At 37.2% G+C, this 15,428-nt stretch overlaps 1 protein-coding gene across 1 annotated transcript in view; it reads right to left on the reverse strand.

The window, feature by feature from the left end:
* Positions 1 to 738: 738 nt before the first annotated feature.
* The window catches only part of LOC116159997 (ETS-like protein pointed), a 113,740-nt gene continuing 99,050 nt past the window's right edge, over positions 739 to 15,428 (reverse strand). The window contains exons 4-6 of the mRNA XM_031473112.1: positions 3,689 to 3,889; positions 956 to 1,156; positions 739 to 878 (exon numbers count right to left, since the gene is read on the reverse strand). Of these exons, the coding sequence (XP_031328972.1) occupies positions 739 to 878; positions 956 to 1,156; positions 3,689 to 3,889 (542 nt within the window). The remainder of the gene's footprint in view (positions 879 to 955; positions 1,157 to 3,688; positions 3,890 to 15,428) is intronic.

Genomic DNA, 15,428 nt, shown 5'->3' on the forward strand with positions numbered 1-15,428 from the left:
TTCACCGCCTTTCGTACAATCCAATTGGGTATGAAAGAATGTGCCAAAATAAAATTTTCATTTAATTATCTTACACAGTTAATGGACGGTGCTTCCAAAGAAAACGCTTGAGTTTTCCTTTTGGAAATTAGAAGAATCATATTTCGTAGACGGGAACGAGTAAAATCGAAATTTAAAAAAAAGACAGCAAACCTTTAAACAAGATCATGGTTGATGCGAATCCCTGAATCACTTTAACATCACATCGTCATCATTTCAGCTAACTCGGAAAGCAAAAGCACAAAAACCGCGCACCTATGACACTACCGCGTGCACTAGAAGCACTGCTTCTGCAAACCATTAAAGAATGGAGAGTATTTGGCATTGTTGGAAACGAAGCATATCAAGTGCAATATTAACTCCTATCTAGCTTTCACTATCAAAATCATCCTTTATGTTTATATTGTATGAAATAGATTGTATCCGAAGCAGCAACGTATAATTTTTTAATTCATGAAAAACGTTGCGGCATAAATAAGTGTTTTTCCATTAAAGATTTGCACACGTTTTATTGCCCGTTTTGCAATTTTTGGCTGCGCTCGGACTTTTACTGTAGCATCCTGAAAACGAATCAAGTATGATCTTCCCGCTAATGACGGGCTTACTTCACCAAAATTGTTTTTAAAAAAAATGGATATGTACAATATTAACACACTCACACACATTTAGGTATAACATATTAACCTAGATTAAGTAATATTAACTTTCGGAATCTTTAGCGTGACGATGGTTTATTTTTGTTACGCAAGCCTCCTTTAAACACAAGGAGCGATATACATCTTCGTATGTAATTTCAGATGGCAAAATATAATGTACAGCCGCTTTTGTTTTACTTAATTCTAGAAATCATTGTGAAAAGTGTCTATTTACTGTTCGCGAGTTAATTAAATCTTACGTAATTAGAGGAGCCACTTACCTTCGTGTAAAAAATTGTTGTTTATTGGGGCTGGTGCGGCCGGCGTCGGGGTGTGTGCAGGTACTGGGGTCGTAATGATAGGTTTTCTGTCCTCCCCGGGGAGGATGGGATGGCTGTACTCTAAATACGAATTTAAATCCGGCACGCACATCGATTCGTACAACGAAACGTGGTTTGCCAGAGCCTTTTCTTTTTCTACGTCTGAAACAAGAAATCGTCCATCGTCAGAATCAATGGTTAATTAGCGACATGTTTATGGTTTTTTTTTGTTGCCAATGCGCACATCAAAATATAAACAATTGCTTTTTTTGGTGGTACATTGACGCTACTTATAGCTTACAATAATTATGATGCCAAGGATTATTATTAAAATACAATTATTAACGTACCGATCATTCAGTGTCATTAAAAAAATCAATGTGCACATTTCAAATTAAAAGACATTGAAAATCATACTACCTAAAATAAAACCATGATATAGCAAAGATAATACATAATCCAGATTCACACAAAATTGGCTAGATAATGTGCTCACTGCTCACAATTTGCAAATATGAATATAAAAACATGTGTCGATCGAATATTGATGTTTTAAAGCACATGCCGACTACTCTGAGGGATGGAACGAAGAAGAGTGACGGTTTCGGCAACATCGAATTTCTTTTCTGTGGTAAAAATTAGTCACACATCACAGATATGATGGTCTGAGATTCGAAGCGTTGTCTAAATTGACCATTTGGCTGGACATAAGATATCCAAAACAAACAGATTTAGATTATGTGAAAAGACTTTGTTCAACTTTCTTTCTTCTTAAAAAAAAATTTCATTGGCATGGTGGTAACACTTTCAAGGCGCCGACACATGGTAGAACAGTCCTTACTCATAATATGGGGGTTACATGTTCCCCAGTATTCGATCCCAAATATTCTAAACGTGCTTCGTAGAGTTGAAAAAAAGTGGTCCAGTCATTAGCAATCAACATTTGTGTCTGCAACCCCTTTATTATTGCGTAAAAAATATAAACATGAAAAATCGCTACTCGGCGGTTTTCGGGGGTACAGAGTCCATACATGCCCTCGAAATTGGACGGATGAGGGACCGGAATTGGGGGAACATCAGGAGTGGCGCTACGGAGTGCCAGGGGTGCAGTGAGGCAAAAAATTGCCCGGAGATGCCCAGGAGTGGCGATCGGGGAAACCATGGTGACTTTAGTAAAAATTGCCCCGAGTAACGATTTCCAAGTAATGTTTTACTTCACTGCACCTCCGGCACTTCGTACCGCCGCTCCTGGGCATCCTCGATCATTTTCGAGAGCAGATATTGACTCCCGAACCCCCAAACAACGATTTCTCCAGAAAATGTATATAATTTTACAAATAATGATGCAATAATAAATGCATTTTTGCACCTCTTACGGAAATTTCCAAAAGTGACTTAATCAGTATTGTAGAACACCTTTCTTCGTATTTTTCTGAACACTATGCCAAAAACCGCATATCGATACTAATTGTTTGCAAAAATTGACAAACTTTCGGCCAAAATCGTTCTAATTTCGCTGGTCTACAATCAAAATTAAATTTTAAGTGCTTTCATTAAGTAGTAAATTGCAATTTGAAATTTCACGTGGTGTGGAAAATTTGATGTAACAAAACACGTGTACGTTCAGATGGATTTGGGTATTTTTTCCAATATCTTACAAAAATATCACGGCTGAAACTTCAGTGAAGTTGGGACTAATGGGACTAGTGATATAAAGGGTGACTTATTTTCGACGGAGAATTAAATCACGCTATTGGTTTATTTGGGTAGGCCATGGTCTGCTATACGTATATCAAAGAAACACCGAAATTTACTCGTTCTTCAAATTCTGAAGATTCATTTATAAAAGGGATATGAAAATGGCAAAGGAAAATAAAGGAATTGTTGGTGTTTGAAGATATCCGACATCTCAAATAGGCCATCCTGTAGTTATTGTACTATATGTATGGCTATACAATATCAACTTGTACTGAAGCTGTTCGGAGACGAGTTTTTTGAAACCGGAATCTCTTCACTATCCATGAAAAACATATAGTGCCATTGTGTCCCAATATTGTAATTATACTGCCTTTTTCTCGTTCAGGATTCCCTATAGGAGCAAAACTTGTAGAAGTTTGTTGTTCGGCAATTTCAAAATGCCACAAAATAACGTAGGTGGTATTGGGACATCCACAGAGGGAGTTGAAGGAACAAATTGGTGAAATCATAAATCCTTATCAAAAAAGGAGAAAAAGAAACCACATAATTGCCGTTGAGTAAGTTTTTGACACTTGAAAAGGGAACCGAAACTATCTTATACACTCTTAGTTGCCTCATTAAGAAGAACTGTATTGAGACGAGTCAGGTGAGGTCATCGAAAGTTTCACAAGGTTGAAACTTAAGTAATGACGCTTAAAAAAGCTGAGAACTGCTCAACTTATCAACATAACATGTTTACTAGGTACTTGTTAATTTTTTATACCTTTAAAAAATGAAACAACGCATAAAAGTCTTGCAAGTGAATAACAAATTACAAAGAACGTCTTAAATGTTCTTACTTTTCCAAGTAGTTAATTGTTATCTGATGGCATGTATTGCATGCTACGTGATTTTTCTAATTATATATTACCTCGAATAAAACTACTGACATAAAGACTAAGCCGGCCTTTTGAATCCGCGCATCATCAAAATGTTAAAACACAAAAGTTAATTTACCTTTTTGTAACAATTCTAAGTGCTCCCAAAGGATATCTCCTACAAAAGGTGGCGCTCGCGCTTGAAACGCATCTTTTCCCATTGCACAAATATCCTTTCCTTTCATATGAAAATGATGTAAAGCTATACCTTCTAGTGAAAACTCTTTCATCGCCCATTGTATCCAATGCGCAACCTGACTTTCTGTCCATTGGCGAGGATCTGAAATGAAAACAATAAAGGATCACAAACAAAATTTCAATAGCGTTCGAAATAATACGAGTAAAGATTCATCGATGCATGGATCGTTTTGGAAAAATGTAGGTAATACACGCACGTGTGTAATAGACCGACGAACAATTCGTGCGCAGTCGACCAAACACTTTCATATCAAAGTAAAAATCTGTAATTATGTATGTGGGAACAATAGAAGATGGCTCAACCTGCGCTGTAAAACGTTTTTAATAAACGGTTATTGCGAAATTTTATTATCGATTTCGACTTTTAGCACATTTGATACTTTTGAGCACAAATAGTACCCCATTTGAGCACGGATAGTTGCAATTCCGCGTTCGATAGAAAAAAGTCTAATATCGTTGTATAATTGATTTATAAATCGCGTACGAAATAACTGTATATAAAAGGATATCCGGTCGAAATTTACACGATCTCTTGGTCGCCACTTTTTATTAATGGTCCCCAACCTATACGCTGTCGCCGTGCGAAAGGCTGCACTATTAAATCAGGATAGTAGGTGTATTAAATATTCATCGCTTAAATTTCAGCATACCATTGGAGCCCATTTCGTGTTGCAAAAAATTGCAAGTGTTTTGAATATTTTTCTTTGAAAGCAATGAACATTCCCACAACGCGCGTTAAAAGTGCCAAACAAAGTTTAATGGCCATTCGAATAGCAATTGTTCTTATTGAATTTTGTGCAATTCAAAGCTTAGGCTATGTGCCTCTACAGACAAATATAACATGATTTCATTTACATATAATAATTACGAGAGGGGAAGACGAGGTGATCTATATGAAATCGGTGTTTATTCAGGGTGGTCGCGGATCATTATATTCAAGATCTGATAATTTATGTAGATACCATTAAAATTAGTTTTTAGAATGCTCTTAATCTCCAAATAGCTGTAGCGAATGGAAAAAAGACAAATTTAATAGGGAACAGTCGCGATGCATATGAAACATCAGGCTTAAAACATCTTGTACAGACCATCGTCGCGGATTATGTTCTAACAACTACTAACAACAATTTACTCGAAACCAAAATTGAGAAACGAATTTGATCGCGAATTTTTCAGTCAATTTGAACGTTATTACACAAAATTTTCTGGAGGCAACGAAATTACAAAATCAAAATGGGCACAGTCAATATTTGGTTAGAATTTGGTACGAAGAAAAAAATATGGCAGGTACCATTAACTGGACTGAGCCTTAAAATGAACACAGTGAACATACAGAGAATTTTTTTTAAATAGTTAAATGTATACATAATAGGCTACGTATACTTTTAAAAAAATTTGCTGTGGCTAGCACAAATATCGCCCGCACACTTGCGCATGCATTATGTCTAAAAATAGGTGTACCAAATTTTCCAATCGATTCAATTGTTTAGCTGGAAATCAGAATTTGATACACTTGCGCATGCGCGATTGAGCCTAAAAGCTCTCCCTTTTATGTTTAAAAATATGTGTACCAAATTTGATTCCAATCGGTTCAGCCGTTTAGCCGGAAATAAGACTACAGACTCTAGATTTTGTTTAATTCGAACTCCTGTTGCTTCAAAACGTGTATTACCGTAAAAAAAGCAGGGGGTTATTTTTTACCCCAATGCACCTCCTGATGCAGTATTGGGTCTTATGGACTAATTGCCTCTCTTACTAGTTTGCGTCATTCTTCGATAATACTGCTGTCATTGTCACGTTTGGCAAGCACGTACTGTGTATGTCCATGCATTTGGAGGTGCGAACGCGCTATAGTATCACGTTATGGAACAGATGAACGTAGGCAACCAACATTACACGTGACAAACTGGAGCTGTTTTTACAGTTGTTAAACTGTTACCACCCCCTACCGTGTTAATATTTCAACCTTATTGTCATTGCTATATATCTCTGGGTTAAAAAATCACAATTTGATGCTAATAATAAAAATAATGACATTAAACCTAATGTGACATTAAATAATTATGGTTACTGTTTCCATTGCAGACGCTGATTATCATTTAAAACAAATTCGTGTAGAGTGGGATGCCTATTATACCCATGCATTTGATCCATTTTTCCACCCGCACGTTAGTAAGGATAAAAAATGACCCCCACTTTTTTGACGGAAATACACGTTTTGAAGCAACAAGAATTCCTTAAACAAAATCTAGAAGATGTCGGTCTGTCGGTTCGTCTGTACTCTCATTTCCTGCTAAACGGCTGAACCGATTGGAACCAAATTTGGTACACATACTCTTACACATAAAAGGGCAGAATCGCGCATGCGCAGGTGTAATGGTGGTATCTGTGCTAGCAACAAAAAAGATTTTTTTAAGTATACATAGCCCATGTGACGTATACATTTGAGAAAAATTCCCTGTACACGTATAGGTACTAAACGACAATGTCACCATTTTGGTCCCAGACGTTATCTTTTATTTGCAAATCTTAGCATTCGAATGGATGGAACAGAACCTTTTGTTCTTACACTCGGACTCGCTCCAATGTTATACCAATCACTAGACGTTGTTAGTGCTTGTTGGTGTTCAATAAACTAGCAGTGGTAATGAATCGGTGTTCTGTCAAAAATTTGTTGTACGAGCTATTCTCACCAGATTTTTTGACTAGGTCTAGTGTGACTAAAATTTATGGCAATCGTTAGTGCTCCGCATCATAACTGCTATTTGTTCGAGCTAACTTCATGACTTGCTCTTCCAGCTCTGAATTTGTTTCAATTTTATGAAAACATCAAGTCAAAAAATTGTTGATAGAATTTTAGGAAATACTAATCTGTCCGTACTTAATTTTGTCCCAAATACGTACAAAAAGAATTACAGACAGTAAAGCTTGAGAAGAAAAGCCGCCGAGTTGTCGAGTATGAAGGACCAAAAGAAGCATTTTTTTTACAAATAAACCAAAAGTTAAATATCCTACGTACACTCATCTGGCTCAATAATGTGTGCACATGCGCATTCATGAAATAGAGAATTTTTTAAACGACTCTCTATTGGTTTATTAAGTGTTGGAATGTGCTCTAAGCGTCGAAGTCTAATGAATGTTCACAATATTATTTTGATTCGGTGTTCAAAGAGCCCCAAATACCAAATTTCATTGAGATCGGAATTTTCGTCCGCTTAAAGGGGTGTCATTTTCCGATGGGAATCACATAACAAATTGAAAACAGCATACCCAAAATCCCTTGAAAAGCCGTTAAATCCATACTTTGTTACGGTTGTAAACACAAAACAAAAGATGGAATTTGTTGGTTTCAACAGGATGGTGGACCCGAGCATAATGCCCTATCGGACACATTTCCCAGGAAATTTGCATGATTGGACCGTTGTGCGCGGATGCACCATCCTGTTGAAACCAACAGTTTCCAACTTCGGATTTTTGTGTGTAGGACACTATGTTTGTTGCTCTATTGCAGAATGGGACTGCGATAGTAGGACGGCTCAGTAGAACGTACATTCTGTCAGCACCCGCAAGAGGTTTAAGCGCTCTGATTGGCTGGTGCCGAATACCAGTACAATTTTTCCGTCAAAATGCACATTGCGTCGGCACTTGAGAGGGCGCTGGTGTCGAATAACAGTGCATTTTACTATCAGACTATACGTGCTGTCAACACCGCACTTGTTGCGAAATATTGGTAGTGTATGCCTGTATGGTGTATGGTGAATTTCCTATCAGGAAATTTTCCGAGGACGAATCTTCAGGGGACAACATTTTCGAGGGTGAATCGTATTGATGGCGAATTTACGAGGGCGAGTTTTCCGGAACGAATTTACCGCACACGGTACAGACAGAACAGGTACGAAAAAATTACCCAAAAATTGAAAGTGGAAAACGAGGATAAATGAACCGTCAGTCAACACACGTTAACACCTAACTCCGTAATACAAATTCGGATGGGTCCTTGAACCCCTTCTGTGGATCGTGATGTACGATGGGGCACTAAGGATACCAACCGCGAATGGGGTGGAACTGGTGGGTTTTACCGACGATCTCATGGTAATAGTATGCGATCGCGACAAGGACGAGGCGATCCGCAACCTGCTGACGACGATTGACCAAGTGGACCCGCGGACGACATAAAAGGTTTCCCGATGCTCATATTGAATTTCATGCAATTCAGTTCATAACTAACGGAGATGTAAAATCGATCGGACATTTCTAAAAATATATGAGAAAGATGATTTTGTATCAAATGTGGGGGTGTTCCACAGGTTCACATTCGGTCCACTATTGTGCCTTGTTAGGTACGTAAAATTCCAAAAGTAGCAAACTTTTAAGGCTGGCTCACATAGCAAAGTTTTACGTTAGTTTTTGAGAAAAATGAAATGGCCAAAATACGGACTCGGGCATCTCGTTTGACATAGTAGGGCAGCAAATTACCGTGCGGTACGCCAGAAGCGTAAGCGGCAAGATAATGAAAAGCTCGCGGTCATTTTTTACTTCTGGGGGGCGAAAATCAGGAAATCAGGTAATGGAAGAATGGTAAAAACGGTCGTTGTGGAATTTACACTGGTAACTGTGACAATAAAGCATTTTTTTCCTTGATGTTTTGTAAAACACCATTAGGTGCAGTCTGATGAGAACCGTAATCGACAAACAAGGGCATTTAGCAAATTGGTGAGCAATAGTTTTTATTGGGGAAAGCAATCCACAATGGATCCTGAAAACATATGATGCCAGTGGCATCGACTACAGCGATGAAGCGGTTCTCGAGTGCAAAATGTGAGAGATGAAGAACATCCTGGTGATATGTCGGATCGATGACCAAATCCAAGGTAATCGTAGTCCCCGTTCAGCAGTGTCCAGAGGAATGGTGAAGGATGGAGAAGATGGGCACCTTAATGTATTATTGGTAATAAACTAACATTTTCTTCTTTATTCTTCATTGAAGAAGAGAAAGCAGTTCCGCGTGAAGCTATACAGTTCAAAATAACGTTTTCTACAGTTCCATTTCGAATTCATGTTCAATTTATTAATATGGTCACTAAGGGTGCTTGACCACAGCAAAATAATTTGTATAACAAATATTATTTTCTAATTTCACCGGATACACATTAGTTCAGTAGGTGTAACGCTGACGATACAATAAAAAGATATGGAAAGAAAATGATAAATCTGTGGAAAATTTGTTGGGAGAGTCGTTACATCCACACGGGATTGATGCGGAACGGAACACCACTACACTTAATGCCTGTTTATCCAGTTAATATCAGCTGTAAACTGGAGAATAAATTATACCTGTAATGACACTCATCAATAATACAACAGCATATGCGGAATATCTACATTATATTCAGATTTTCACGTCATGTGATTTAGCGGATGCTGCATCGTTACACATTGTTGATTTTCAATAGAAGCGGAAACTTTCGCTGACCCGCACCTATCTGATTATTTCCTGCATTCCCCTCACTCTTTCCCAACTAAAATGCCAAACTTTGGACGGAGATCAAACACCCTTTACGATATATGCAAACAATACTGAGCCAACACGCAATAGATTAACCGCAGATAAGGATTCTCTCTTTTGTTATCGCGCTGTGGAATTTTTTTTTGTTTTATTGGCTTAATTGTGCCGCCGTTATTCCGAAAGAAGTGATTTGTTACACAAAGAAACGATCACCGTTGACATACATACACACAAACTCCAATTATACGACGTTTTTAAACGCTTCAATAGCGCTGCTACTGCAGCACGTCTACCTAAAAGGACGAAAAAATAAAGTCTCATGATACACACGGTCATTATGAAATTATATCCTCATTAGGTGAGATCTTCAGACTCCAATTATTTTCAGATGTACGTCGTCTTCTTTTTCTAATCACTTTTCTTATACTATACGCGAAGTCTATGATTTTATTTTAAATGTTCCTTCAGAGTGAATCACTAGCTGTTTAGACATGAAAAACCTTTATCAAATTTCCAACCGGAAAATGTACCTAGTTTTCTTGTAACCACTTGCTTGTTCGTCGGTGGTCTAAAGCCTATACAAGCGCGTACGTGTGTTATGCAAACGAAAGCTCTTCTAATAAAACAATACCGTTCAATGATGTGACAATGTCTTTCGTAGAAAATGACTTCGTTCATGCACCGAAGCTATTGTCTTCGACGTGGCTTCCAAGTAGTGAGAATTATGACGTCAAGTTAATAGCTCCAACCTTGGTATTGTTATTTCACGTATGGCGTCAGGCCAAAAAAAGGAATGTAATTTGTTTAAACTAACCAGACGGTAAATTATCGTGAATTCCTATTTTTTCCAATTCTCAAGTAAGTACAAATTCGTGCGGTTCTATGAACATTTGTCCCACGTTATAAACAATCACTAGCCTTATGCTTGCATTGTTTCTTGCAGCGAGTATTACCATTGAAACGGCGATTATTGAGAGTCACATGCAATTTACCCACTCGTTCTACTTCTTGAACAATATAAATAGTTTTAAGACGTTTAATTTGTTTCTTACTGCAGTGTGGTACAAACGCAATCGCCAATTTTCTTGAGCATCTGAGACTAAGATGAAAAACACAACTGAGTAGCCCAAATACTTCATAAAAAAATGTAGCTTGCACCGGCAAGTTTAAGTTTAGCTAAAATTAACTAGGGATTGATAAAAGAATAGGTTGTTTTAAATTCAAACGATACATCTTTATCAGTTACAGTCAATCAAATACGTTTTAAAGTAAGTTTTCGACAGTGAAATCATGATAAGGCAATTCGGCGAAGAATTAGACTTACAGGTTTGCACTTAGAATGCACAATAGAAACAGCTGCAAGAAATCTTAAATTCAAAATATACGTGATCACAAACTCTGCATAAGAGGCACTTCGACGTTTTTCTAACAAAATTGATACATAAATAATGATTTTGACATATAGTGATCAAAATACACCCCCACAGGAACAAGACGAGGTTTAGACGATTCTACTTTGTTCAAGACTATAAGCTGCCAACTCAAAAACAATATATTGAAAACTACGGAATTATGTCCTCAACCATTGTAGTCATAAGAATGAATTCTGTTGTCTTTTTTGCTCTTTTTTGTATATTAGGTTAGTTCGTACGCTGTCACAGAGAGCGAAAATCCATAAAAGATAACATAGGAATATGACTGACTAAATACACTTAATTACTATCTACAATAAATTAAAAAAAAAAAACAAGAAAATGATCCATGTCCCTTACTCCATCTGGGGCCCTCTGTAATATGTATATACAGTGATATTTATTACGAAGTAGACATAGGGATTTACGTGTGCTTTTTCCCTATGCCTACTTCTTAATGAATAACGCTGTATAATAAAGCTTGAGATTAAGTCATTTTCGGATTAGGAACAAGCTATAACTTTCCTACGCGATTCCTTTTCGAGATCAGTGTGTGACCCGGGGAGGGGGGGGGGGGGATTTGATCTTTTGATTATTTGGTGAGGAGGAGGAGAGTACTCACAAAAGCAAAATTTATCGTCTGGACAAGACATATATATCTATTGGTAAAGTCGACGCGAATATCTTGAAAACGAAGTTTGAGAAGAGGATATTGATAGAGCAAGTGGAACGTCAGAGCGAGACATATTTACTGGCGATGTTAAAACTTCCAGTGCAAATATTTGCAAGACGAAGTGTCGAAGAAGGGTACTCTCAAAGGGCGGAAAGATGGTATAAATAAGAAACATCGCCTGGTAATGTTAAAACTGAATTGTGAATATCGAAAATGTTGGGGGAAAGTACCTACCTACAAAGGGAAAAATAATATTTAGGAGGACTTGATTCTTCTTGCATTATGTAGCGTAGATTTTGAATGTATGCCAATCGGCCTTTAAATGTTTATGTGTCCCCTCCCCATTAATCAGCTAGTAAGAAGAGAAACATCTATAAATATATCCCGCTACTACCTTGTAACCCAACGATTTACTAAGCTATTTCGGTTTAAAAAACTGCGCTTTATCTGCACAAGATTTGTGCACAATTTATACTTGTTTAGCAGGGAAGAAATTAAAATTTCGATTTATCGACCTGAGTACATGACATTCACTATTTGCATATACTAACATTGACAGGTACTGAGGTACCAACATAACGTAAGGTTACGTTTTCCCACTTTCAATTACAATTTCGAGTAGCTATTTCAAGAGTGCATTGTTTGGCTGGTAAAACTGGCACCCCAAAAAATGTCATTCAAAAATGTCGTAGAATGATTACACTATTTTCGCCTTCGATTTCGAATATAAGAAATTTGTTATGGACGGTATACTGTATACAGGCTCCATGTACTTTACAGGACGTTAGAGCAAAGCGTTGCGTGCTTTTTCGGGGAGTCGATGGTGTCTTATCTCTCTATGAACACGATAACTGCCAAACTCCTGGACCGATTCGGTTCAAACTTTGCACAGCTGACCTGTTATGGCACATACTCGTATATCAAGCGTATTGAAAATGGGCCAAATTAAATGACCCCGTAAAGTCATACGCCTCTGTAGCTTTTCTAGATCCGCTTTACACGCGGTTTATTATACACGTGGATAATATGTACAGGGTGTCCACTATGTTTGGAATATAAGTACATATCTGGGTATATAAAAGTTGTTTAACATTTTATTTCCAATAATAAGGCAGCATTCAGTTGTTTTAATTTTAGAAAACAAATGAGTAGCAAAAAACAAATTTTTTAAATAGCAATGTACCTTTTTATTACGCTCGTTTGACAGGCCACTATCTTGCAGTTAATGGCGAACATTTTGAACATTTATTGCGATGAAAACCATTTTACTGCTTTAAGGTTTATAAGGAAGGAATTCATAACTCAGTGGTAGAGCATTGGGTTATAAATCCGAAGGTCGGGTGTTCGAACGTGGGTTGAGGTGAATTTTTTTCATCTGTGGCGGAGATGGAAATTACCTTAGACCAGCTCCGAGCATTCTACCGGCTACTCCGAATTAGCTTTTCCTGCAGTTTTCCTAATTCGTAAGGTAAATATCGGAGTAGTATAGACCAACTTAAGACCTTCTGCAGAGGCACCTCTAAATAGCATTATGCGAGTCACTCTGTAATTGGGCGCATGTCTGGTGAGGGCCCAAAACAAGAGAGGGATAATAATAAGCTGTGACATACAGGGTAAAGCTAAAGTAATAATAATAATAAGGAACGTACCGTTCATTTGTTTTATTTTGATGTAGGATATCTAGATTATTGTTGATTTAATTATTTAAATAATAAAGTTAAAAAAAAATTATCTTGCATAAGGGTATAAATGTAACATGTTACGTGATCGAAAGGAGCAAAAAATCTATCACACGAGCCTAATAAAAACGTACATTCCTATTTAAAAAAAATCAATGATTTTTCGTTACTCATTTTTTCTCGCTTTTTCCTTAAATAGATAAAAACAGCAACCGCTGAATCCTGCTTTATTATGGGAAATAAAATAATAAACAACTTTTATATAGAAAAACGTTAAATAGAGTCGCTATTTATCGACATATATAATATATTCCATACATAGTGGGCACTCTGTTTAGTGTATAACCAGGGGTTGGCAAATTATGACACCCGTGTCACGCAAAAATATTTTAGAAAACACGCGGAGGAGCAGAGCAAAATATACTGTACCCATCTTACTCTAAATTTGCAGCCGAATATTTCCGACATAGTAAATACTCAATGTTAGTTGAATCATCAAATGTATACATGCAAAAATTCGTCTTAAGTGTTTCATTTAATAAATGTATTTTCACATACTGATTTTTTTATTAATTATTTGTTTAACCAAAACTTAGTGACACGCTTAAAGGTATTTTTTTAATTGGTTAAAAAAATGACACGTTGAAACTATGGTGGTACCGACCCCTCGTGTATAACTGTATGTTGCATTGCGATTTGAAGATCTGCATTTTAAATTCCATTTGTACTATGATTGAAATTTGTTAGAAAAAATCCGATACAAGTAAATACCGAACGATTCTCGAGATCATTTTTACAATACACCTTAAGGGGTTGATTCTGTCCCACCAGATCAGCAGGGCTTGTAAAACGAACTTTTGAATCGAAAAACAATAGCGACCTTTCACATATCCCGAAGAACATGTGTATCAATTTGCAAAGCGATCCGGACGTTTCTACACAAAGTTATCGTGCACACGGACAGACAGACGGGCGGACCGACAGACAGGCAGCAATAAAAAATTGTAAACGATCTCGAGGATCGTTAATAAACAAGGATTTACATTACAAAAATTATTAAAAGAAGACTTGCAATTATTGATTCATGTCATTCTCGAACATGTTTTATTGGCAGGGTCGAACCGGTAAGGGAATGGGGGGGGGGGGGGGGGGCACTCCCCTCACTTTTGTGGTAGTAGTCATAATATGGAACGAATTGATAAATTTGCAATTGCAAGTAAGTAAGCCTCTTACATTTTTCAGCTATCATAATAAATTGTCAAACATTTTACACCCAAACAAAGAAGTTTATTCTCATATATCATGCAGTATGTTGAAGATATCATGTTTACATTCATAACTATTACATTTCGCATTAAATGCATACCTCAGTGGGAAACTAGGTGGGAAATAAATGAGCAATTAAATAAACAACATGGGAAGCAAAGTCAGTACGTTTTTCAGTGATGGTCTGTGGATCTAGTCTCAGTCTTGAATTTTGCGTGTTTCTACTGTTTAACTTTATTTCAAATTCGTTGCGCCTTTTGTATTTTCGTTTTCGCAAAATGAAGTCACATATCGGTAGGCGCTATAAAGTGCAGTGTATGTACAGTGTGTATGTAATAGTATATCACGATTTAATTTATGTCATAAGGTTGTAATAGTGCGTATTACGGGACAGGTGAGTGGAAAAATTGCGCACGATGCGGTAGAGTGCGGCAATTCTACCCACCTGTAATACACAACTTCCGTGAATTTCGAAATGAAAATAAGGCAAAACGCAAAACGACGTTTGTTGACAATTCTGACATTTGTAGATAATTATCTCTTCCAAACGTACATGATCTATTCATTCTATTCTAATTTTTTCATTACGCACGGGTGTAGGTAATACGTAGATAATATATCATGCCTCCAAATTATACGTTATGACCTCATTTTCAGGGAGGTCGTAAAAAATACTATTAAAACGTACTTTACATGAAGTACCAATACTGTAAGTACGTACGATTCTCTATTGGCATTTTGCATTTCGAAAGTGCATTGTAACATTTCGCGCTTTAAGAAACCGCTCCGTCCGTCCCTGTACCGGCCAATGCCAATTTTTAATGCAAAAGAAAATCAAGGTCCTCGTGCCAGATCGACTGGACTTCAGCGCGTTTGAACCAAATCGGTCCAAGCTTTTGCCGTTTGCCCGATATGGAGTTCACAGACAGGCAGACAGCATCGGCTCCTCTAAAATGCTTGCATCGCATTGATCTTAAAGTGATAAGAACCTGTTTACTAATAATTTTGCATAGCTACTAAAAAAAAATCGAATTTGGAGCAAATAATTGACATTTCCAAAGCAAGAAAAATCCGGAAACATCGAT

The sequence above is a fragment of the Photinus pyralis genome, unplaced genomic scaffold (assembly GCF_008802855.1).
Source record: "Photinus pyralis isolate 1611_PpyrPB1 unplaced genomic scaffold, Ppyr1.3 Ppyr1.4_LG1, whole genome shotgun sequence".
NCBI lineage: Eukaryota > Metazoa > Arthropoda > Insecta > Coleoptera > Lampyridae > Photinus > Photinus pyralis.